The sequence below is a fragment of the Genypterus blacodes genome, unplaced genomic scaffold, assembly GCF_046128005.1.
Source record: "Genypterus blacodes isolate CSIRO-AG114 ecotype Tasmania unplaced genomic scaffold, CSIRO-AGI_Gbla_v1 ptg000107l_1, whole genome shotgun sequence".
Lineage (NCBI taxonomy): Eukaryota > Metazoa > Chordata > Actinopteri > Ophidiiformes > Ophidiidae > Genypterus > Genypterus blacodes.
Window position 1 is genome coordinate 1,758,546 of NW_027466911.1, and position 23,031 is coordinate 1,781,576.

The 23,031-nt window shown below is 46.8% G+C and overlaps 1 protein-coding gene and 1 non-coding gene across 5 annotated transcripts; both read left to right on the forward strand.

Moving 5' to 3' along the window:
• The first annotated feature begins 64 nt into the window (after positions 1–64).
• trnap-ugg (transfer RNA proline (anticodon UGG)) lies at positions 65–136 on the forward strand. Its single transcript has one exon. It is a non-coding gene; the product is annotated as a tRNA-Pro (tRNA).
• A 1,731-nt stretch (positions 137–1,867) lies between these two features.
• phactr4b (phosphatase and actin regulator 4b) lies at positions 1,868–22,979 on the forward strand. Of its 4 annotated transcripts, XM_076160857.1 has the most exons (16): positions 3,418–3,511; positions 8,267–8,379; positions 8,883–8,927; positions 14,006–14,176; positions 14,491–14,571; positions 15,179–15,694; positions 16,736–17,059; positions 17,821–17,952; positions 18,925–19,444; positions 19,639–19,931; positions 20,046–20,244; positions 20,423–20,478; positions 20,796–20,857; positions 20,945–21,082; positions 21,243–21,319; positions 21,398–22,979. In XM_076160857.1, the coding sequence occupies exons 3-16, from the start codon at positions 8,915–8,917 to the stop codon at positions 21,411–21,413; spliced, it is 2,598 nt and encodes an 865-aa protein (XP_076016972.1). In that variant the 5' UTR covers positions 3,418–3,511; positions 8,267–8,379; positions 8,883–8,914; the 3' UTR covers positions 21,414–22,979. The 4 variants fall into 4 exon arrangements, with proteins under 4 accessions (XP_076016975.1, XP_076016972.1, XP_076016971.1 ...); XM_076160860.1 differs by lacking the exons at positions 3,418–3,511; positions 17,821–17,952 and adding an exon at positions 1,868–2,093; XM_076160856.1 differs by lacking the exons at positions 3,418–3,511; positions 8,267–8,379; positions 8,883–8,927 and adding an exon at positions 10,510–10,750.
• The last annotated feature ends 52 nt before the right edge of the window (positions 22,980–23,031 follow it).

Sequence of the window (23,031 nt, forward strand, 5' to 3'; positions counted from 1 at the left end):
GGATGTCATTGGTTTGTATTGTACTTTGTGTACGGAGAATGTACGTACATCATTTGCACAATGTGGCTCGTTGGTCTAGGGGTATGATTCTCGCTTTGGGTGCGAGAGGTCCCGGGTTCAAATCCCGGACGAGCCCTTGTTTCTGATTTTTTTATGAACTCTTTCTTGAATTGCACTTGAATTACGAATAAGATGTCTTTCTGCTGGCTACACAGCTGCAGATTTGTCAGTACAAGGAATAAATGATTCTAGACTCAAACAAATAGGTTTCTGAGTGTTACAGTAATTGGGGTCTTACATAGCTCGTTGGTCTAGGGCAGGGGTGTCAAACTCATTTTAGTTCAGGGCCACATTCGGCCCAATTTAGTTTCAAGTGGGCCGGATTAGTAAAATCATAGCATAATGACCTATAAATGGGTGCAAATGGACAAGTTTTCCCTTTGTTTTAGTGCAAAGAAGTACAGGTTCATATTGCAAATGTTATTCAATTATCTTTTTACAAAACATATTATGAACAACCTGAAATTTCTTTTTCTGCAGGGAAAAAACAACAAAACAACTTGTATGATTTTAAATGTACATACATTTCCACATCTGTGTAGAAATGTGAACTGAACTATCTCCAAAAAAGTCTTGGAGGAACAGTTTGCTTTCATTGACAACAATAGAGGAGATAATTAATAATGATTAAAAATAATGAGATGAGAGAGAGAATTTATAATAAATAAGAGAAGTAATAGACAAAGTTTTCCAAGACAAACACGCAGCATTTACTGAAAAGTACAAAGCAGGAAATTAACTTTAAAAGAGCGATTTGGATACTGCTGTGGAAAGCTGGAGAGAGCAAATCAATCAAGAAGATCAATTTGAGAAGACCGTAATGTACGGAAAGCGGCTCACAAACGTAGCTTACATGAAGGAATCCTTCTCGAAAATATCAGATCTATCCTCGGAAAATCACCTTCGTTAAGCACTGATCTGACACTGATGTGGAAACGCTGCATTTTTGTGTCAGGGTGCCGTCACTTCGCAGGACGGAAAATCGACGTGCATTGTGGGAAATGAAGTTTATGGACAATTTACGCTTAAAAGCTCTTTGCTCTGGCAGGCCACATAAAATGACTTGGCGGGCCAGATTTGGCCTGCAGGCCTTGAGTTTGACACCTGTGATCTAGGGGTATGATTCTCGCTTAGGGTGTGAGATGTCCCGGGTCCAAATCCCAGACGAGCCCTTTCTTCTGTTCTGTCCTTCTGTCTTTGGTGTTTCTCTCAAATAATCTCAATTCATCAACATTTGCACAAACTGTGTTAAGGTATTGTACTTTGATCTCTGGTCTTATCCTGTCTATATATTAATTATGAATCAATTATTGCTTTTTGAATTTACATGTTTTTTTTTCTTATGTTAGATTGTTGGTTAAACTTCTGGATGGATGTCATTGGACTTTTCAAACATGTCGAGTTTACTATTTACATTAAGTGCTTCTATATGTTACAGTAAAAAGCAGAGTACTTGTAGCTATAGGTGAAATTGTTGTTTTTTTAATGGAAAATAATTTTTTTTGATGAAAGAGGTAGAAAGGAACCTAAGAGGCGTGTCTGGTGTGGGTACAGTGTTTCTACAAATAGTGATGCTTTTGAGGTCGGTAGGTCACATGACATGAAAGCTATTGTACTTTGTACAATAACAAATCCCTTACTTCCTTTTTTAAATAATATAAAATCGGTTATTTCCACAATAACAATTGAAAGGAGTGCAATGCACGACTTCAGTTATATTTATTTTAACTTGATTAAGTTGCATGACCTTATGGAGAACATCATTTTGGAATTTCGTCAGTAATTGAGTGACGGTCCCTTAACCGGCTCCAGACGATGTGGTGAAGTTAACTCGCCCGTCCTCCAGTTGCCTCAGCGGGGTAAACCAGAGCGAGCTGACGCCGCTGAATCGCGAGTGTGTGGATTCGAGTATCTGTCGACCACCGGACGTCAGACCAATTTCACCTCGGTTTCGACTGGGCACTGGCGGAGGGGACTGGAGTGTTCAGTGAGGGAATGACCGGGCTGCTGTACTGAGAGTGGCGGAGCAGGAGGTAATGTGAGCGCTGTGTTGCCTGGAGTTTGGAGCGAACAGTTATCCCCCAAATGCTCCCAAAACAAGGCGGTATCGCGTGCAAACTAACCCGCCGGTTTGCCCAGTGAAGGTTTCACACACAAACTCGCTGCTCTTTTGTAAGTACGTCTGTTCTTCGCGTTGCCTTCCTCTGAAATCACGGCTGCACAATCTCCATTTTCCAGTGATGCTCGGTCCTCCGCGCACAACAAAGGATGCGCGGGGCTCCGGAATGTTGACGGTGTGTGTGACGAGTCTTACCGGCGGAAGGCGCGCATGAGGTCCGCATGTGTAGCGTTTATTACCCCCGTCATGTAATAGTGATGTTATTGGACACTTACACACGCTATCAGCTGCTTTTTAGTAGGCGCTAGCTCCAGTCCGTGTAAAGGGTGACCGGTTGCCCGTGTTAACTGGTGACTTTAGCCTGAGCGCGGCGAGATTGGAAAACAGAAATCACTTATTTGTCCACGTTTTCCCCCATTATATGTTATCCCTGTAAGATATTATTATAATTATAACACAAGTCATCGGAATGTCATTTGAATTATTGGTGGTTTTGTAAAACAATATCACCAATAAGGAAGATCCAGCTGACTGCTTGCTATCTTGAGCCATGCTAGGTCGTCAATATACTCACAAATAAGGCAAATCAGCATGTTTTCAGTAATTACGGTAAAGTAAGAATCATCATACCCTTTTAGGTTGTTTCAATACGAAAAGTAAGGATTCTAGTCATTAAATGTTTACTTGCAGTGGACGTACTGGAGTACTACTGTCCTCAAAATGTGTCGTCACTACAGGCAACCAGGGACGCATTCATGCTAAAGTCACCAGATAGCATGGTCACTATTTAATACAGACCACCGTTAGAAAGATGGGGCTTCCATCTGAAACTTAACGGTTTCTGATTCCGGTTTCCAAATTTCTTTCAATTCTAATGCATCTTAATTTTTGTGACGCACAGACTTTTGTTGTGGTACATATTTGTCACTTTTTGGCGTAATCTAGCACAAGGGGCAATTGACAGCGTTGCCTCTCTTTCACCGTGCAAATAATAAGATAAAATTACATTTCGTTTTAAATGCATCCTCACGTTTAAACGCAGCCTGCGCATAACTCTGCCCCGCGTGATCTAACGTGTTGCTCTGTATCGCATTCCAAACATAGCTGCGTGCATTCATTGATACGGCTTTTATCTCGAAAGGTGTGACCGGAAGTGTGCGTGCGTGCGTGCGCCCGTCCGTCCGTCCGCGTGCGCGTGTGTTCCGTTCATCAGCATCCCGAGTCTACTGGCGCGAGATACGCTGATCCGGCGTTCACACTGCGCCGCTTTCTGCTCGGACTGACGCCTGCTAAACTGCGCGTTCTGGAGCCGCTAAACCAGAAGCCGCACAGGTAAACAAACGCATTTGGGTTGAAGTGGGTAAATAGTGGTGTCAACGATGCGGTACAATTTAAAAACCAGCGCTCGGAAGACGTGATACACTTGCTTGTGCATAGGAAAGGCTGTGTAACGTGGACGCTCAGCCCCTCGGTTTGTCCATGTGATGTATAATAACATTAACATATCTCCCCTGATCTTATCGCGCATGATATATTACTGCTAAAGGCTCCATACATTATTAAAGGTGTGCCTGGTGATGGAGATGACTTGTGTCTGGAGTAACACTAAGGTGAATGAAACTCAACATCAAAAGTGTGTGTGAGCTGATGTGTGCAGGTATGCAAAGGAAACTGTCTGCATCTCTTTTTTATGTTATGGTGTTTGAGTGAGATGAGCATTTCCCCTGTTGTGTTTGTCTGCACGTCCAATCAGCTGCTCTCAGCCTATGTGAGTTCAGTCAGGTGTCGTTCTGAACCTGTGTCACGTCCGTGTGTCTCGCTGGCTTTGATCTGAGCTCATCCGTGGTACAAACGCTCCTGGAAGTCGATTTATTTTTCAGAGAATATGCTGGCTCATGCTTTGTTGTAGCTCTTTCCACTTCCCATTGGAACTTCCTTTAATGGGCCATTAAGAACCGACCAAGATGGTTAAGCTGTCAGCTGGGCCTGATTGATTCAGTTAGACCACAGATGAGACTGATCTTTGCCAGAGATTCCTCTGTATCACACAGCTAATGTTTCCCCAACCCCCATTCTCCCTCGGTCAGTGATCGCTGGCAGGCAACAGAGGTGGTTAGATTTGTGCTGTGAAGCAACAAACTGGAAGCAAAAACCTGCAAATGTAATCGAGCACACACACGTGTACCACATTAGTGCTTTGCCTTATGTTGTGTATGGTCAGATTTGTGTCCCTGCAGTGTAGAGGGAGCTGCACAGTGTTGCAGGTAGTGACTTTGCAAAGGTGCAGCACAGTCTTCACACAGGTGTGCGGGACACTGAGGAAGAAAAGTTTAGCAGCGGAGAAGAGCATTTTGGGCTCCTTCTATAAGTGGGCCATTGGTCCCTGTGGTGACTGATGCTTTTCTGGGGCAGGCTCGGCGATGACGCTCACCCGGCCCGGATTGGGAACAGCCACCCTCGTCCCATCCATTTCGGAGGAGGGTTGCAGAAGCTGTGCAGCTCGGACATAAGCGGCAAAACGCGCCGAGCGGAGAGGCAGCAGGTCTGATGCTGTGACCTTAACAGCAGACACTTTACTGGGCTGCAATTCTGCCATTGATTTTTGTTTCTGGACCAGACCTGTAAGTATGGTTCAGCTCGGTCCACCTGTCGTGCCATCTGTTTTCAGAATAATGCATCGGTATTTACCTTGTTTGTTACCGTTTTAGACAGAAGTCCACGATGGCGAGCTAATTGTAGAGTTAATGATTTGTCCTCCTCGACTCGGTGGCTTCTGTACCCAAACCCGGAGCACTCAAGTGAGAGGCAAACTTCTATTTAAGGACGGCATAACTAAGCCAGCTGCTCCTGTTTCCGCTCCCATCATAATCTAATCATCGCTTGTAGAGTGGGCCAGTGAGGGTGTGTACGCTCCACAGAAGATTATACAGTCAGGACTCCGTAACGGCTACTTTCGCTTACCTGATTGTTGCTCTGCAGCTCCTATTCCTGGTGAGCGCGCTTGTGGGACGGAAGCTGGGAACCATCTATCGGGAACCTGTCATCCATGCTAAGGTTGTGGGTGGTTAATAGGAGTTTTCAGAAGAAGGCACATCATCCTGATTGCAAAGGGTTCTTAGTCAACATCACAGCCTGTGTACTGGGACTGTCAGATGGAGTTCTCATGGACTAACTTTGATTCATTCTCTACATCTCTAATAGCTTTGTTTCATCGTTAACTGGTTGTGTGCCGCATCGTTTTCAATCTGTCTGCCTATGTGTGTTGAGGACCATTACTCGTCTACTAGAAGGGTGGTGGTGGTCAAAAACCTTCTGGAAATATCACCAACTAAAATGGTAAAGACACAGACCAGGAGAAGTCATTGATGGGTTCTGTATGGGGAAGAGCAGAGACAGGGTTTCTAACTCTAAAGGGAACTAGGCCATCGTCAACATCCTTTTTTTAATGGGCACATAAAAGGATGGGCTGTGAGCGTGATAGAAAGCGCTTGTGAAACACGTGTGATCTTTGCCGTGTATCCGACCCATCAAACCAGTTGGGTTTCCCTTCCTGTCGCTGTTATCGATTCCCCCGGCGGAAAAATTGTCTGTGCGCATCTCTACTCTCTCCCTGCCTCAAATTGTCTCCAGTCACGCAAACATGGCTTTCTTCTCTGTTTCCCCTCGGTAGGAAAACGCTCCCCGCTCAGCTCAGACTATTTTGAGTCATCCGAGGCTGTGGCGCTGGGCGAGTGTAAAAAAAATGTCATCTCAGACCACGGATACATCTGCCTTCCTTCAGTGGTGCTGGGGTTCTCCCCAAGCGTGTCTGTGGAACCGCACTGCCAAATTAGGTTGGGTTTGAAGTTTGGTTGCTGGCACAGTTCAGTAACTAGTTTAGTGTCCAAGAATTCTGACACAGGCTTCTTCTTAGGCTTCTTCTTTTGATGGGGAAGTTCACCTTTGACACCTTTGGAGAGGAACAAACTGAGTGACAAAACCACAGATCAAATGCCACATTGCAGATTCTAGTCTAGGCTGTTTTGATTGTTGGCATGGACCGTTGGTTGTGTTCATAGTGGTGACGGTCCATAGAGGAAACGTTCATCGCAGCCTGAACACCATCGCAGGGTCCATTTGCTGAAAATGCTCTTAGCCTGCGAGACGAGGGCGACGCACTCTGTTTAGCCCAGTAATCCACTGAAATCCAAGATGTTACGGAGGTCCATTAGTCCAGCAGAAACATTACTCCATGGTGTAGCATATCAGTGAAGGAACTGGTGGAAGTTTGTGGTCCAATTCAAGGTTTGAGGTTTGGCCATCTAAGCTAAACAGTTTTTCCTGCTTTGTTTTTCTAACCGCTACATTCTGTCTTAGGTCTCTCAGTTATAACCCGCAATTGTCTTATTTTACTCAGTTTGCCTGTTGTGCCGCAGCATCACACATGGATCATTTTGATGATGCTAGAAGCCCCAGAATGTTTCCCCCCCCCCTGACCCTTCCTCTGTTTGAACTGACAAGAGCGGATGTTCTTTCTACCCTCAATACACTGTGCATCTACAACAGGTTCAGTAAAGCTTCCCTCAGTCCCATCATCTTGCTTGTTTGCACGATATCCTGCACCGACTGACAAACGAGGCTCATCTCCTCCTCGCCTCTGCCTGCCGACGCTGAGTTAATTCTCCCCTCTGATTCGAGTCGGATCGGTTATCTCTGCTTCTCTCTGCTTCTTGCCTGCTCTGCTGCTCTCTGGCCTCAGGCTCATCAGTCTGCCCCATCTTTTGACACTATTTTCCAGGGCAGCTCCAAAAACATGCAATTCCTCAGCCCCCTATTAACTGGATACGCTGAGCAGCCAGTAAAGCTGCATATTTTCGAGGGCGACCCATGTGTTTGCTGCTTATGTCTCCTGTATGTAACCTAACAAATCTAACAAACACTTCTGTATGTGTTTCTGATTGTGTTTTTCATTTACTACTTCATTCGAGTTGTAATTGAAAGTGTTTACAACCCTTTTATGACATAAAGCATACGACATAAAAACATCAACCAGGTCTGAAATCTCGAGTTTGTCTTGAAATCTAACTTATCAACTGATAGACCTGCGTTTGTCTTTTGATTGTGTCTGCGTCATTTGGAAATAACGTGTCCAGTCCAGTTTCAATACAGTTTGCATCCTGTATGTGGTTGTTTATGTGGGACACATTTGCATGTTGGTCTTGAAGGAAACTCCTCTTGTTGGTGTTGCGCACAAATAGTTTATAGGTCAAATTTATTCTTGGCATCATCTCAGCATTAATGTTATCTTGGTTGGTCGCTAAGGTTTGACAGCTTGTTACTCACACACATCGTCCAACTGCACGAGTGAATGTCAAAAGTGCGTGTCTTCACACTCCTCCTCAGTCTCTTGGCCTTTTTCTGTCCTTGTAAAAACACAGATACGGCAGATCTGTCTCAGTTAATGGCACTAAAAACAAGTTGCAAATGTGTTGGCGTTTCCTTCCTGAGTTCTGCTGTGACACTTGGGCCCACACCCAGAGCTTCAGCCTGAGGTGGGCAAACTTTCCTCTGAAGGGACAACAATGTGTTGTGTGTGTGTGTGTGTGTGTGTGTGTGTGTGTGTGTGTGTGTGTGTGTGGGTGTGTGGGTGTGTGTGTGTGTGTGTGTGTGTGTGTGTGTGTGTGGTGTTGACTCACTGGAATTGTCACTTTGTGTTTTGTAAAGCGGCTGCTATCTGGTACATTACCGGCAGTGAAGGTTAATGTTTTGTTGCATCTGTTTTGGGAGTCGTTAGATATAAAACAAGAGGCTTGTTAGATTGATTCAGTGATGCTGTGGCTTTACACTTTGCTTTAAAGTCATCCAGCATTGCTTTACTCCAGATGAGATATCGATGTTTAGATCAGACTTTAATGCCTAGTTTAGATCCACATGACTCCTCTGGTTCCTCTGGTCTAGACGTTCAGGTCTAGGTCTGGTCCAGAGTGTTCACTGCAGCATATGTCTTACAGGTCCACTGCTCTGCTTTCATGTTCTGATCTTTGTCATTTCTAGAATATGCAACAGTTTTTGTATGACTAACTGATGGCTATGTTTCCATGTTTGCAGCGGGGTTAAGATGGGTGGAGCTGCTGTGTTCAACATGCTGGAGACCTGAGAAAACACACAAGATACTGCTGCTGAGGACCTCCACCGCCCCCCCACCCATGACTTTCTTCAGTGTATGTATACAGCTTCCTTAAAGATGGATACTCACTTCCCATGATGCAAAGGTCATTTGTAGTAGAGTAGAAAGCCACACGCATCCAAAACCTGCAAGTTTTGAAAGTTGGCACGTCCCCTGCACTACAGTCCATCACAGCTGTAGTCAGAATTGTTACCACCTTTGTTTTCAGCCTAATTTAGCCGTGTGCGAACACAATTTATCCACTCAGACGGTTTCACTTTGGAATCAGTTCAACTTTGGTTTGAAAGTGGATTATTGACTTTTGACTCTTGCCCCCAAATTTGTCTAAGTTTGATGCTTGGATGCTTTTTGTAATGAAAAGAATAATTAGTTTCCAACCACAGTTCCGAGTTTAGTTTGGCAGGTCTGCTTGTGTTGTTTGAGCGGAGCAACGTTCTGCGTCACCACCACTCCTCTAACACTCTGCTGGCTTCAATGAAAGTACCTCAACTCCAAAAATGTGAAACCAACACTAAAACTCCAAATGTTGTTTTGCAGGAATCTCTGACTGCTGCGCCTCAAACTCTGTAATGGAAAATCGTGGTGAGTACTAAGTTTCCCATTGTGGTTTTAGTGCGATGATAAGTCGTGTGCACAGAGCTGTAGATCCACTCATGTTACTTTATATCCACCGTGTTTATGGGGGTCTGTCAAGCGTCTGCACTTTTTATGAGCCACTCAGGTTTAAAGCAATACATCTTCTCAACTTCAGGACCGGACTGAGGAGCAGTATATCATCACCAAACGTAAAGCTTCCAGAGTTTATCCTCCAGCCCCATAAACCAGGCATATAGAGGAGAGTTCTAAATGAATTAAGTTTCCAGCCACGTGCTGTGCTGCAGAAAATACTGTTGATGTTTTGTTGTTTACAAAATGTAGAGTCTGTCTGTCATCCTCCATATAAACCCTCACAGAACGCTGACCGCTTCAAGGCCTTTCTAACGGAAGTGTTTACATTAGCAGCAGGCGCACGCTGGGAGAGGTTTGTTTATTTTCTCTCTTGTTTTGTCTGGGTGAAGCTGAGTTTAGTTTTTTATTTTTTAAACCAAGACTTATTGACACTATAGGACCATCCATAGTCGACTCTGTCCCTCCTTTTACTGAGCTGCGTACGTATGCGTATGTACCTGCCCTCGTCTGCCTGCTTCGCTTCAGTGTTCTGGCCCAGTCTGTTATCCAGGTCAGGCCAGCAGGTTCTGGGCTTGTGCGGATTGGCTCAGCTCTCTCTGGAAGCCGGCCCGGCGTGGAGGCTGTATGTGGGGCACTGGGAGAGAAAAGGAGCGCTGTCAAACACACCAACTCCATCTTTAGAAACAGCAGTGATGCGGCTCAGAAAAGTCCGATCTGTCCAGGCATAATGACACGGCTCAATGCCCCGGATTCCTCTGAGGCAGAGTCATACCAGCTTCTCTGAAGACGGGAATCAAAGCACGAATTCATATGCTCCAGTCCACATCATTTCCTTTTGTCTGTTTCCTTTTCTCTTCTCTGTCTTGAGCTGCCCCTCGGTGTTTGGGCCCCGCTGCGCCGCTTGGCAAAAAACACGTTTTAAAGTCATGCTAATGCCTCCAAACTGTTTTAATTGTGATAAGACACTTGGAGATCTGCAGCAAATGGTGTCTGGAGACATAAAGAGAGGTGTGCAGCATGATAAATACCCTCTGGTGGCTCTGAGCAACAGTGCAGCCTAATGTTACTGTGCATTCTCACTATGGAAGCAGCTGTTATTAAGTGTTCCTTAGCTTCGCGTCAGTGCTTCACCTAGAGCAGATAGACTCACTGATAGACGTTACGCAGTCCTTCAATGAAGGTTTCTCCGTGTCTAAGTCCACTGTGCTCTTGTCATCTCAAAGGAAAACACTGACACATAAGTTACACAGATCAGTGTTTGGTGGGAAGCCAACTCAAAATTGTGCTATTGTGTGAGAGATCATGTTAAGAGGTTTTGGATTGGCTGAGATGTCCACACATACATGCCATACCATATCTCTCAGGAATGGTAGGCATCCTTCAGTGAATGCTGACCTGTGCTATGAGCCAAGGAGGGAGGGTCAGTGAGCGAGGGAGAGAGAGTTCAGCCTCTGAGGGGAGGGAAGGTCTTAAGGAGATTGCAAGAGGGAGCGGTAGAGGAAGGACTGGACTGAAAGAGGCGCAGAGGAAAGGAAGACATCAGAAACACAGAAGACCAGAGACGGTACAGAGGAGACATTGTTGAGGAAAGATCAAGGCAGGTGCGGTTCCTTCTGTGTTTGGTTAGTGTGCACACGTCTGGGTGCAGGACAGGGAGAGGCCCCTCGGGGGCTGGATCATGGGACAGAGCCTCCGTCTGGAGACCCCGGCTACAGACTCACAACAACACAGTGGTGGTGAGTTTCTAGGCTCTCTCACTCTGCATTCATTCACTCTGTGTTAGGAACGACACCCTTACTTCACATCAATGTGCTCTTATGAATACAATGTTTTTATTTTGTTTCTCTCTGAGCTCCCGGGTTTTTAATAACTGTGGAGACGAGAGATATGAGCGGATTCTGTAATCAAAGTTGCTCACTGCCTCGTCTCTCTCTGCCCCCTTTCACTTTCACAACCCGAGGAATGTTAAAGCACAGCGTCACGTGGAAGAGTCTCAGCTGTGTTTCTACACACACACACACACACACTGTGTGGAGGTGCACGCGTGTACATACTGTTACACTGCACATGATATGTTGAAGTGCACACATGCCTCCGTGTTTGCACTGCAACAATGATATTAAAAATACATCTGTGGGAATTCAATTGTCTGCGAGCTAAAGACCAGAGCTTAATCTGCCAGTGCAGCGTTTGACCTTGAGTTTTACAAAGCAGCATGTTATGAATATCTAAGAGTGGAACAGTGGACTATCTCCTAATCAGCTGTTTGACCAGCGGATGTTTTTCTTTACTGCGTTTAAATGGCTGCATGATTTTAGATAACACCGAATTCCACAAGCAATTAGTGATTATAGACTCTTTGTGTCAATTAGGTAGGGTAAATTTCCTAATCTCCCTTGGCAAGGGTAAAGGGTGTAATGAGGATAAACGTCTTTCCCAACTCCTGTGCTAGCCGGCTCTTATGTAAGTAATCAGCATGCTTTGGTTAATGAAGGCCGGGTTCTTTAAAACAGCGCTCTCTCTCTCTTTTACCCACTCGCTCACCTGACCGGCTCGGCCTCCGGGCAGTGAATCATGAGGTCGGAGGGAAATCTGGCCTCTGTGGAAAATGTAACAGAGTGGAAGGCGTGGCTTCAGGACGGGGGCGCGTCAGAGAGACAGACCACCACCACCCACACCCACACACACAGGCTCTGTCTTTGGGGCATGTTTCCTGATTAGTTGTTCTTATCTAGGAAACGCTCCTGATTACACGACGGCTCAGATTCTGGTTCTGTCCTTCATCTCTTCTGCTCTGAACTGAAACAGCTCGCTCATATAAGCGGTACCATCTAAATGTTGGAATAATCTGAATGTTAATTGGGTTTTTTTACCGGTGTCACTGTATTGTAGCTGGCAGCTGTGTTTCCATTAGCGGTACAGTGGGCTGTGCTGTGCTGTGAGTGTGAGTGTGAGGGGAAGCGGTTGTCTTTGTTCTCAGTCACAGTTAGGATCAGGGTGGAGTGCCATTTCCTCCCTGTGTTCGCAAGGCTTGCCCCCCCAATAACTCCTCTACTTTTTCCCTTTGTAGCTGTTTTTTACCCCGTCCTCCCACACTGTCACACAGTCGAAGTGCTGACACCAGACCAGGCCTCCTCTCTCTACTTTTCTAACAGTGACATGATGGAAAGCTTTTCTCCCGACTCTGTGAGGAATCTTTGTGATTGGATCCACAGCTCGCTTGAATATGAAAACTTGATTGGATAGACGTTTGTTTCATTCAGCGGATAGAGACGTTTCATCAGCCGGCACTGAGTCGATGTAGGAGTCTCCCAAGGATCAGGTCGGTCTTTACGAGTGAATGCCTGCCGTACGGGGTGAGTCCTCTGCCATCGTCATCTCTGCAGGGCTCTGGAGTGTACAGGCCAGGCACAGCCGGCATTTATCCTGCTTCACCGGCTTCAGCTGAGGCGCCGTGTCAGAGGCAGTCTGCTGTGTGGGAACCTCAGCCCTGGATAAAGGAGGAGCCGCCTCAAGCACTGCTTAATGTGGATGTTATGGCAGCTGGTCTGAATCCACAGATTTCAACCTCGGCAATTTAAGATGGATTTCCTCGGTGTGGACTTATTGAGTTGGGTTTAACTGCAAAGACAAGTTCGGGGATATTCTTCCTCAGCGATCCGACTATTGGGATACACACAGAACCGTTGGTTGCATGGTTACCGATTGCTCCCTGCGTCTCCATGGCATGCTGTTTCAAATCGCGCCACCATGGAAGCTGGACACCGAGCACGCCTCTGCCAGGTAGACCAGCCACAGGGTCAGAAACATACAGAGCCTGATTTATACTGAAACTCAGGCCGGTGCATGAATCTGAGCAGTCATCAGTTGAATGGGCTGCAGCTTTTTGTAGACCTAATGGTCGATCTTTTAATGATGAGGTAATGGAGTGGCAGTGTGAAGCAGCAATTAAGGAGTCTGTCAGCTGTAAAAATGGGCTCAAACTGTGTGTCAGCAAGCCTGCACCACATTACAATGTGCTTTAACAAGATAATGAAACCCAGCAAGCTGTTTTGCTTCTGGTCTGTAACAAACCCAGGTTCCCTGCTGATGGTGTCACACAAAGGACACTTTCACACTGTAATGATGTTATTATTATTATTATTATCATTATGTTCTTTATTGGACTTTCTAAGTGAGACGTGTCTGTATCTGTGGTATTGTGTGGAGCATATTGTTGTGTTGGAATCAGACTGCGAGGCTGTATTGTCGCCATGACATCCTGTGTCTGCCTGGGACCGGTTGTTTTAAACTGGACTCTATTCTCCCTGCACCGGTAAATATTATGTCTGCTGAGTCCAGCTGCTCCAGCCTTTACACTCTCCTGGGCTCAGCACCCTGTCAGTCCACCTGTCAATCACATATCCTATAATATGTGACCGTGCCTGCAGACCTCAAGCTTTCTTGGTGCTTTATAAACTCTGCTTATCCTGATTTCAACGCTCTTCTTGATTGTTAATTCTATTTATATTGACTGGCATTTTTCTGTCACTGTACTGTTGCTTTTTCTGCTACTACTACAGTGTGTGTGTGTGTGTTTGTTTTTTAAAGAAAAAAAAGCAGGCCGGGTTGAGGGCTGATAAGGCATTCCCTGCCAGCAGTCGTATCCATCCAGCCAAAGAATGTGAACACTTGACAGTGAGGGAATTGTGGCAGGGTGCCAGCAGCAGACCTCTCCTGTTAACTGGATGTGTGGAGTCCATGAGCTCTCAGCATCACCCTGCCAAAGCACACTCAGTCCCCGAGAACAAACGGCTAAAGATAATAGCGGGCGTAATGAGCGGGGCCCTCTTAACAAAGACGGCGGATGAGTTCAGTCAGAATGGGAAGCCGGACTCTTTGAGTATCATGGCTGCGTTGATCCGTGGCTCTGCTCTCTGTATGTTCTGCTGTTTCTGTGTCCACGCTTTCCAAAAGTGCTGCTTTTACACCGGAATTCTTTCTCTCCTCAGATGATGAAGTCGAGCAGCATCACAGTACAATGGGCGGTGAGGGGGGCAGCGCAGGGGACACCACCCCTCCCCCGAAGCGCAAGGGCAAGTTCTCTACGCTGGGAAAGATCTTCAAACCGTGGAAGTGGCGGAAGAAGAAAAGCAGCGATCAGTTTAAGGAAACTTCAGAAGGTTGGTCCTCTGATTTCATTGTGTTGGCAGCGTGAGTGTAAAGCCTTCGCCCTCGCCGGTCGTATCAGTTGCACTCAGCTTTCATCAGAATTCCGTAACACATTTTTCCTTTGGCTCTCCTCGTGTGCTCAGTCCACCAAAGACAATAAGCTGAGAGCACAATATCCTGTTGATTAAAGCCCTGCAAACGTACATCTGTGACTTCTCTTGCATGATGTAATGCACCAACTGTGCTGTTTATACTGCAATACATGAAAAGGAAACAAAGTGTGTGATGTGATGTGTTGACTTCAACTCTTGTGTGTCGACTGCAGTTCTGGAGAGGAAGATGTCGACGAGGCGTACGAGGCAAGAGCTCATAGAACAGGGAGTACTGAAGGAGGTTCCGGACAACGGTAAGAGTGCTGCTGTGGGTTCATCTGATCTCTTCATAACAGTGTCTGTGTCAGACAGCAGGAGCCCCCGAGGCGATCACACCCACACACCCACACACACACAGACACAGACAGTACAGTTAAGTCATCGGTACATGATGTCAGAATGGCTGTCCTCTCCAGCAGGTGTGTGAGATGGCAAACGTACCTTCACCTTGCTGTTTTGCAAAGTAATATAATATGTGTTCAGAATGGTGTGCCACTCTCCAGAGCCGGGGAAAAGTGGAGCGACTTGTGCCCTGCAGCAAAACACGTCTGTGAGGGGCGTGTGTGTGAGCGCTGCAGAGACCCATTTATTAAACCTTCAGTCGCTCCTTCATCACAGCAGCACACACAGCCTCCATCCACCGGCCTCGGGGTTAAGAAAATATTTGAATCTGAATAATTTTACCTCTGTGGGATGACGTCCAGGTTCACCGAGGGAAGGATCAGTAAATCACTTTACATCAGCACACAGCGTCCCAAAAACACCTGCATCTTCAGACATCCGGAATACTTCAGATTTATTAAAGTCTCTCTGGGCCTCAAAATAGACTCTTATTTTTGTGTCCAACTTTCATTGGTTCAGATGCAGACATACAAACCCTGAAGCAGACGTATGTGAAGAACGGCCACACTCTGCCCGTGAGCACTGGGGTGGGAGGAGGAGGCGGGGGAGTCAGCGGTGGCAGGAGTCCATGCAACATGGGCAAACTCCCCTCCGAGTCAGACTTCCGGATGAACCCAGTGTGGCTCTGTCAGCCGGAGGAGCGTAAGGGCCGCTCGCCCTCGGATGGAGACCGGCGGGGGCTGCAGGGCCTGAGGGGAGCCGGACTGCACGAAGATGTGCGGAGGGGGGGAGGGGTGGCAGGACGCTCGCATGTGGAGGGCGAGTGGAAGTCTAACATGGTCTGGCAGGGTCAGATCCACGGGCAGATGGAGGACGGCAGGCGCGGGGCCAGGCTCCACCCCGAGGATGGGCAGAAGAGGCCCGGCCTGCAGAAGGCCCCGTCAGAAGACTGCAGGAGGACTCGGCCCGCCGAAGCAGAGTGGAAGCCCACGCTGCCTCGGCACGCGTCTGCTGAGGAGGGAAGGGGCCGCAGAGGTGAGTCAGTCATTCCAGTCAGTCCATCCCTCCCCCCGTGTGTGAATGTGTCCGATAGCTCATAACTTGACCACTTTGGTACCATGTATGTTTAAGGATCCTTCAGTCTCCTCCTGCGTTCCCTCCTCTCCCCGTCTCGACCCTGCGTTTGTGCTGTCCTCCCAGATATAGACGGGCTTCTGACGGCTCCCTGGAGTCCTGCTCTAGCTATGCTTCTTATTCAGGAGCAGCAGGGAATAGCTCGTCCTCTCCTCTACTAATTAATGTGGCACAATCACGATACCCATGATTGCCCTTTAACGCCAACGCTGTCAGCTCAGTGAGAATTGGTGAAGAGCCACAGCTAATTGATTTCACTGAGAAAGGACGCTTTGAGAAATAAAACTTTGGAGATGTTTTCAGACGGACATTGCCCACTTATCATTTAGTTGACATATGAATCGATACATTACAAAAGAATATTGCAAAACTCTCCCTCTTCTGTTTCACCCTGCATTTTCATTCTCTCTCTCACCAATACTGCCTCTCTCTCTCTCTCTCTCTCTCTCTCTCTCTCTCTGTTCTCATTTTCCGTCTTTTCTCTCTCCCCTCTGTTCTTTGTGTTGACCTCTTCTTTTCCTCTCCCGACTGTTCCCTCTCTGGTTGTATGATGTCACTTCGCTCGTCTGTAAATACTAAGTAACCCTGAGCTTGGAGGAGCGGTGTAGGGGGGCGGCTCATGTGGGCAGAATGGAAGTGGGCTTTAGTGGTCATTTTCAGCCACCTACTCTGTTTATCTTTCACAGCTGATCCTCAGATAAACGCTATTCCCAAACAAGTGCCATCGCAGAGAGCTTGGAGTGGCGAAGCAGCAGAAAATGGCTCCCAGCTCGCCGCACAGCCCTGAACTGAAACATTTAGAGAGAGGCAGTTTGCGATGAGGAAATGACAGTAGAACAGTGGGATGGGAGCATGGGATGTACATTTTAGTGGCCCTTATAAGAGGAAATGTGTGGTTTGTGTGGAGTGAGCTCATGTACCCGTTGTGCTGTTTTCTAATAGAGTCTGACAGCCATTTTGTCCCTGACCCGGAAGCCTTGCGGGACACGCTGCGGGAACCTCTGCCTCCCAAACAGTCTGTCATGCCTCCCAAATGGTTGATGACCTCCGCCTCTGAACCCGCCACCGAAGGACCCCCTCGCACCCCATCCAACCACCCCAACACCCAGTACTCCTCCCCCTCCGCGGCCGCCGCTGCAGCAGCCAAGGCCGCTCGAAGCATCTCCTCCGCAGGGGCAAACCCCGGGGCCATTACACCCACGTCCGCCAAGCAGCCGCCGCTGCCCCCGCCCAAGCCAGTGAACAGGGGCAACCCTACCATGCTGGGTAAGTGCTGCTGACGTATTAGGTGCTTCCTGTCATCTGCCGGTATCATTGATAAGCAGAGTGTTCCATGGGGAGAATACGACCATGATGTCCTGCAGCCTACGCCAACAGGCCCACGTCAACATTATGCACACTCTAATGTCTGTAAGCATGGAGTAGAACACAACACGTGCATTCACAAGTCAGTGCACAGCTGACAGCAAATAAAACAGAGGCGTCAACATAGTTAGACACAAAGGCACACACACACACACACACACACACACACACATCTGAACAGCTCGAGCAGCTTTTCCCAAGATAATTTCTTATGATGACTGGGCTATTTTAGCAGCTTTTATTTAGAAGATACCCGGGGCTGTTGCAGCTGTGAGGCGCCGGTGCCGCTTCTGCAGGATCTGCGTCACATTCTCAGTGTTTACTGTAGAATCATTGTCTAATCCCCCATGAGGAGGATTTCATCTGCTGGTTTTATTTAATAGTCATTGTTGGTGCCTTATCATTGTGCACACATCTCTCCTATCTTGAATTACCTCTGCGTCAGTAGAGCTTTACATCTGCACAGGTTGCTTACATATTATTCTCATTTCAAGAAGCCTGGAGTTCACTACTACACTACTACACATAAAAGAACGATAAGCATTCAAGCTCAGCGCCCCCGCTCCCTTCCTACACTCTGAATACAGCGGCACACACAGCACAGCCATGTACCTGCATTCATTAAACATACCAGCTGAAGGCCTCCGTCTCGTCCCTGTTAGTCTCCGCCCTGCAGGGGGGAGAGAATGCTCAGCTTCCACTCTACTGGTCCTGCTGGAAGCGAGAGTGCGACTATGATGTCTACCTGTCTCTACCGGTCTACCTGTGCCGGCGGGCGGGAGGCCTGCGCTCAGGTAAAAGGACGCCCTCTGGTATGACCAGGAGGCCCGTGTCTGGAATGCCCCCTATCAGAGTCTGCGTTCTTCATCATGTCAAGTCCGTTCTAGCTGGCAACATACTTCTTCTCAGCGCCTTGTTAATGAATTGCTTCTCTTTGAATGTGTCACATACGATCGCATGCAAATGCTTTGTATGTGTGAGGTACAATCTCTGTGTGAGTGATCAGGTGAATGTTTCAGTTAACGCTTCAACACGTGGCCAGTGAATGAGGGCCGACCTGTCTGGGTTGAAGCTGTTGTCTGCACTCTTAGAAACTGAATTTACAAACTAATGTGTTTGGGTGAATGGACTGGATAGTGAAGGCAAAGAGTTCTAACATACATAAGAGCTTGACTTCATTTGGACAGGATTATGTAATGCAGTCGAGTCTATTGCATGCTTCAGGTCTGGCAGCTCTGATCTCTGATGATACCTCACCAGCACGGCTGTGGCTTTTAACATCGATGTGCCCTTAAAGCTATTGTACACATTTTAAGGACTCGTCATACACATGCGCATGCAAATTGTTGCAATATTTGCAGAGGTTAAGCAGAGGTTCCTCAGTGCCTTTCTGCACTGAGAAGATCCTAAACCATGTTTTGATCCCAGGTTCAGACTCTGGCTGTGTTGAGCATGGAGGCTATATTTATCTTCTTCGTCTCTGTGACCTGAGGCACATGCACACTGGGTTTGTCAGGGCAGTGTGTTGATATTCACGTGGACACTCTCATGTGTGCATTAATGGTTAGTCAGACATGTAATCCCAGTATTTCTATATGTGTATTCTGTCCTACATGTAGCGCTTATGCATGTGCACTCATGTCACAGTGGCAAACTAGATAGCCCGATGACGCAGATGCATCCACTAACGCCTCACTCGCAGACCTCAATCTCCTCACCCAAAACACTCTTTGAGCGGTTTCACAAACTTTGTCTTCCATCTGCAGGTGACTTCACCCAGGCCCCGGGGGCTGCCAGTCTTGTGCCAGCCAAGCCCTCCCCACCAATGCCCCCTAAAAGGACGACCCCCGTCACCAAGCGTAACCCTGAGGACGCCTCTGCATCGAGTCATTCCATCAATCCCGCTCTACTTTCTCTAGAGGACCGCATCACCCTCCCTGTGGGCTTTCAGTTCCCTCCCCCGCCTCCCTCCCCACCGCTGCCCACCCATGTACCACCTTCCCCTCCCCGCCAGCACATACACACCCACCACCTCCACCATCAGCACTCTTACCCACACCCACTTCCCCAGCCCATTCCCATGCTGTTTGACCCCCCAAGCCCCACCAATGACTCTCCCCAGCGCCCCACTCCTGTCCCCCTGCACATCATGATCCAACGGGCCCTGTCCAGTCCTGGACCGGCCCAGCCCCACCCAGATGGATTGCAGCGTGCGCACACCTTACTCTTTGAAACTCCTCCAGAGTTCGGTCGCCCCCTGCCTGTCAGCATCCAACCGCTTAAACTGTGAGTTCCTCTGTAATCATTTTCTTTAAACCTAGGCAGTTGAAGAGGAAAGGGAACACATCCTGCCTAGATTCAATCACATTATGTTAAAGTTATTATATAAATTGGCGAAACTATTATTAAGTCTTTCAGAGACGTTAATAGGAGCTTTATCTGTGTCCTTAGCACTCTCACATTTATTTCCTCCTTGTTAGATCTGAAGATGACTACTCGGAGGAGGAAGAGGAAGAGGAGGAAGATGATGAGGAAGAGGAGGAGTACGATGGGGAGATCCCCCAGCCAGAGCTGGAACCACGGAGTCGTCGGTGCCTGATCGGAGACTCTGGCGTGTGCGTCATCCCAACAGGAAATGACAGCAGTGAGGAGGAGGAGGAGGAGGAAGAGGAACACGACATGCACGGGGATGACAGTGACTCGGACGGTCCTGTGCTTTATCGAAATGAAGACTCGGATGAGGATGAGGATGAAGAGGATGAGCCCCCACTCAGTAATTACCACTCCATGTTGTGCTGTGATGAAGATTGAAGGTTGCACTCTCTGGGCGTTGTGCTTTATGTTCCCACCCACCTAAACTTCACCTCTCCTCTTGGTTGTCATCCAGGTGCTCTGGCCAGCAGGGTCAAGAGGAAGGACACTCTGGCTCTGAAGCTGAGCAGCCGTCCCTGTGCCCCAGAAAGGGACAGGTTTACCCAGGAGAGGTGCGGCAGGGACAACCTCCCTCCAGGACAGACGGGCCTGACCTGGCAGAGCAGAGAGCAGTGGGAGGCCATCCGCACACAGATCGGCACTGCACTGACACGGTGAGGACGAGGACGTGGTCAGACCGACTGAGCCAATGAGTTTGCATCCCTGTAGCTGACGATAGTAAATGCACATTTCCCACAGACAGCAGGAGATTCTTAGATCTTTGTCCTACTTATTGCCTGAATGACAAAGGGATGAAAGTGTGTAAAAATAGTCCGTCGCTTTCTTTTTTAGGCGACTTAGCCAGAGACCCACTGCGGAGGAACTCGAGCAGAGAAACATCCTTCAGCGTGAGCATCAACTCTGTCTTTTTTTCCTCACCTTTCTTATACTTCACTTAAACTCATTATGTCATACATTTTTACTCATGCGCAGAGGTTCTGCTTTGAATCTCTGCTAGGTGTCCCTGTTTGCTCTAACTCATGGCTGGGCTTTGCTAAAATCACTGCTCAGATTTACCAAAAATGTTCACACTGTTGCAAAGAATTTACACTTGAAAGCTCAGATGTCTTTATTTAGGAACAGATTACTTGCCCTTTCCTGCAGATCATATCGTACTTTCATGATGTCTAAATGAAGCTGCATGCTTTTTGCTTTCTCTGTTTAGCCAAGAATCAGGCTGACAGACAGGCTGAAGTGAGAGAGATCAAACGAAGGCTGACCAGGAAGGTGAGAGCAATACATACCCACCCTCATCTTAATGTTGTAGTTATGTGTGAGCACATTATTAAACTGACTATCTGTCTGTCTGCTTAGCTGAGTCAAAGGCCCACAGTTGCAGAGCTGCAGGCCAGGAAAATCCTGCGATTCCATGAGTATGTCGAGGTCACAGATGCCCAAGACTACGATCGCAGGGCAGAGAAGCCATGGACCAAGCTGACGCCTGCTGACAAGGTAATCAGTCCGTCTCTCTAACAAGCGCCTCACAATCCTAGAATGCATTTTCTCCCATGTACTAATTTAGTGTCGCTCATTTCGGTCAGTACATGGTTGGCTCATAATATTCCTGGTTTAAGTTGATATTAAGCCTGAAGTTGCTTTCTTTTTCTTCCAGGCTGCCATTCGGAAGGAGCTCAATGATTACAAAAGCACTGAAATGGAGGTTCATGAAGAAAGCAGAATCTACACTAGGTATAGATTCATCAGTCGAACGGATTGTTATAAAGGATTTGTCTGTTTCTGTCTGATAACATCTTGTTCTGTTTTCAGGTTTCATCGGCCTTAGATCCCCTCTCTCTCTCCCTGTGGATAATGAAGCACTTAAGATCTTTGTGGCAAGAAGCTGCTCCCTATGCAGACCGAGAGCCCTTTTATGTTTCCTGAATGTACTGTACAGATTATCAAGGACAACCTGGAAATGACTCAAAAGAAGAATGCTTCTCCTTTCCCTCCATTGCCTTCTCACCACATTGCTTTCACTAAAGGTAGTGGAGGATGGGGACCAGATGCAGTATTTTTCCCAGACCAAAGGGGAGCCACGTGCCAATGAAGTCGAGAAGAGGCAGAGGAATCACAGGGCTACTCTCTCTCTCTCTTTCTCTCTCTCTCTCTCTCTCTCTCTCTCTCTCTCTCTCTCTCTCTCTCTCTCTCTCTCTCCCCCTCTGCTCTTCTGTGGTGCCCCTCAGGGACCCGTTCAGTCACAACCTTTAATGCGGCCTCATTCTGTGTTGCCTTTGTTCTTTACCGTAAATGAAATGGCTATTTCATCTTGTTGATGTAATCAAATACAATGACAATAGTAATAATATTAATGATGATGACAATAATACTCCACGCAGTAATAATAGGTATTACAGAAGAACGGCTGCAGGTAGAGTGTATAGGAGGAGGAAGACTGGGGTATGCTGTAATAGGACTGGACATCTCTGGGATATTGTGTTTTATATAATTGTGTACAGACTGCAATTGTGATACCTTAGAATGAAACTTGGAGATATCTAATTACAAAATATTCTGTAATGCACAAGATATTTTATATTGTAATTTTGATCACATGAATAGTGACAGCTTTTATTTGAGCCTTTTTATTTGCTTTGCCTGTATTTATGGTTGTGACGTGAGGTGGCCATTTAAGCATCAGTCTTGATATAGAGACGGCAAACGTCAGGATGGGTTTGGTGTTTTCTATGTGCCAACGTAGCCGATGCCGGAAGGACTATAGAGTGCTGGTTTTCATACCACTGATTCCTGCAATCCGCTGCATGAGCCAACACAGAATCCGATGCCATTGGATCTGGAAAAATCAGTTTCATTTATACTTTTTTTTTTTAATGAGTTTTGTACCTCCCTTTAAAGATCAAACATGCAATGCATTCTGTAGCCATTTTGAATAAGATTGTGCTAGTTTCCTCTATACTAGGAGTTAAATGTAAGTTGCTGTGAGTATAGATCAGGGATTTATCAAGAAAAATCAGTGGTCAACAGGGAGTCATTTGGCTGGAACATTTTGAAACTGCAAGTCTTTTCTCATGTTTTGTTGTCTGGCCAGTAGCTTACAGGGTTCTCTCTATGCTGTGTACAGGTTGATAAATAGGTTTAACTGATGCTTGTGTATATCTTGTCTTCCTTTTATTTGAAAAGAAATGTTAAATCTTATAAAAGTATTATAGGTTGCTATTTTTTTAAGCACAGAATATTAGTGTGTGATTAAATGCTATAAGAATGGGAATATGAGAGTGTAACTTTTCTGTGAAACTAAGTTCGTTTTTAATTGAATGTGGAATTGTATGAATTGAGTTATTTTCTTTTTAATTGTAAATAGTCACATTTAGAACTAATTAAAAATAATTCCTTCAAATTTGTGTTCAGTGCCTGTATGCTGCTTCAAGTGCGTTGTCATGATT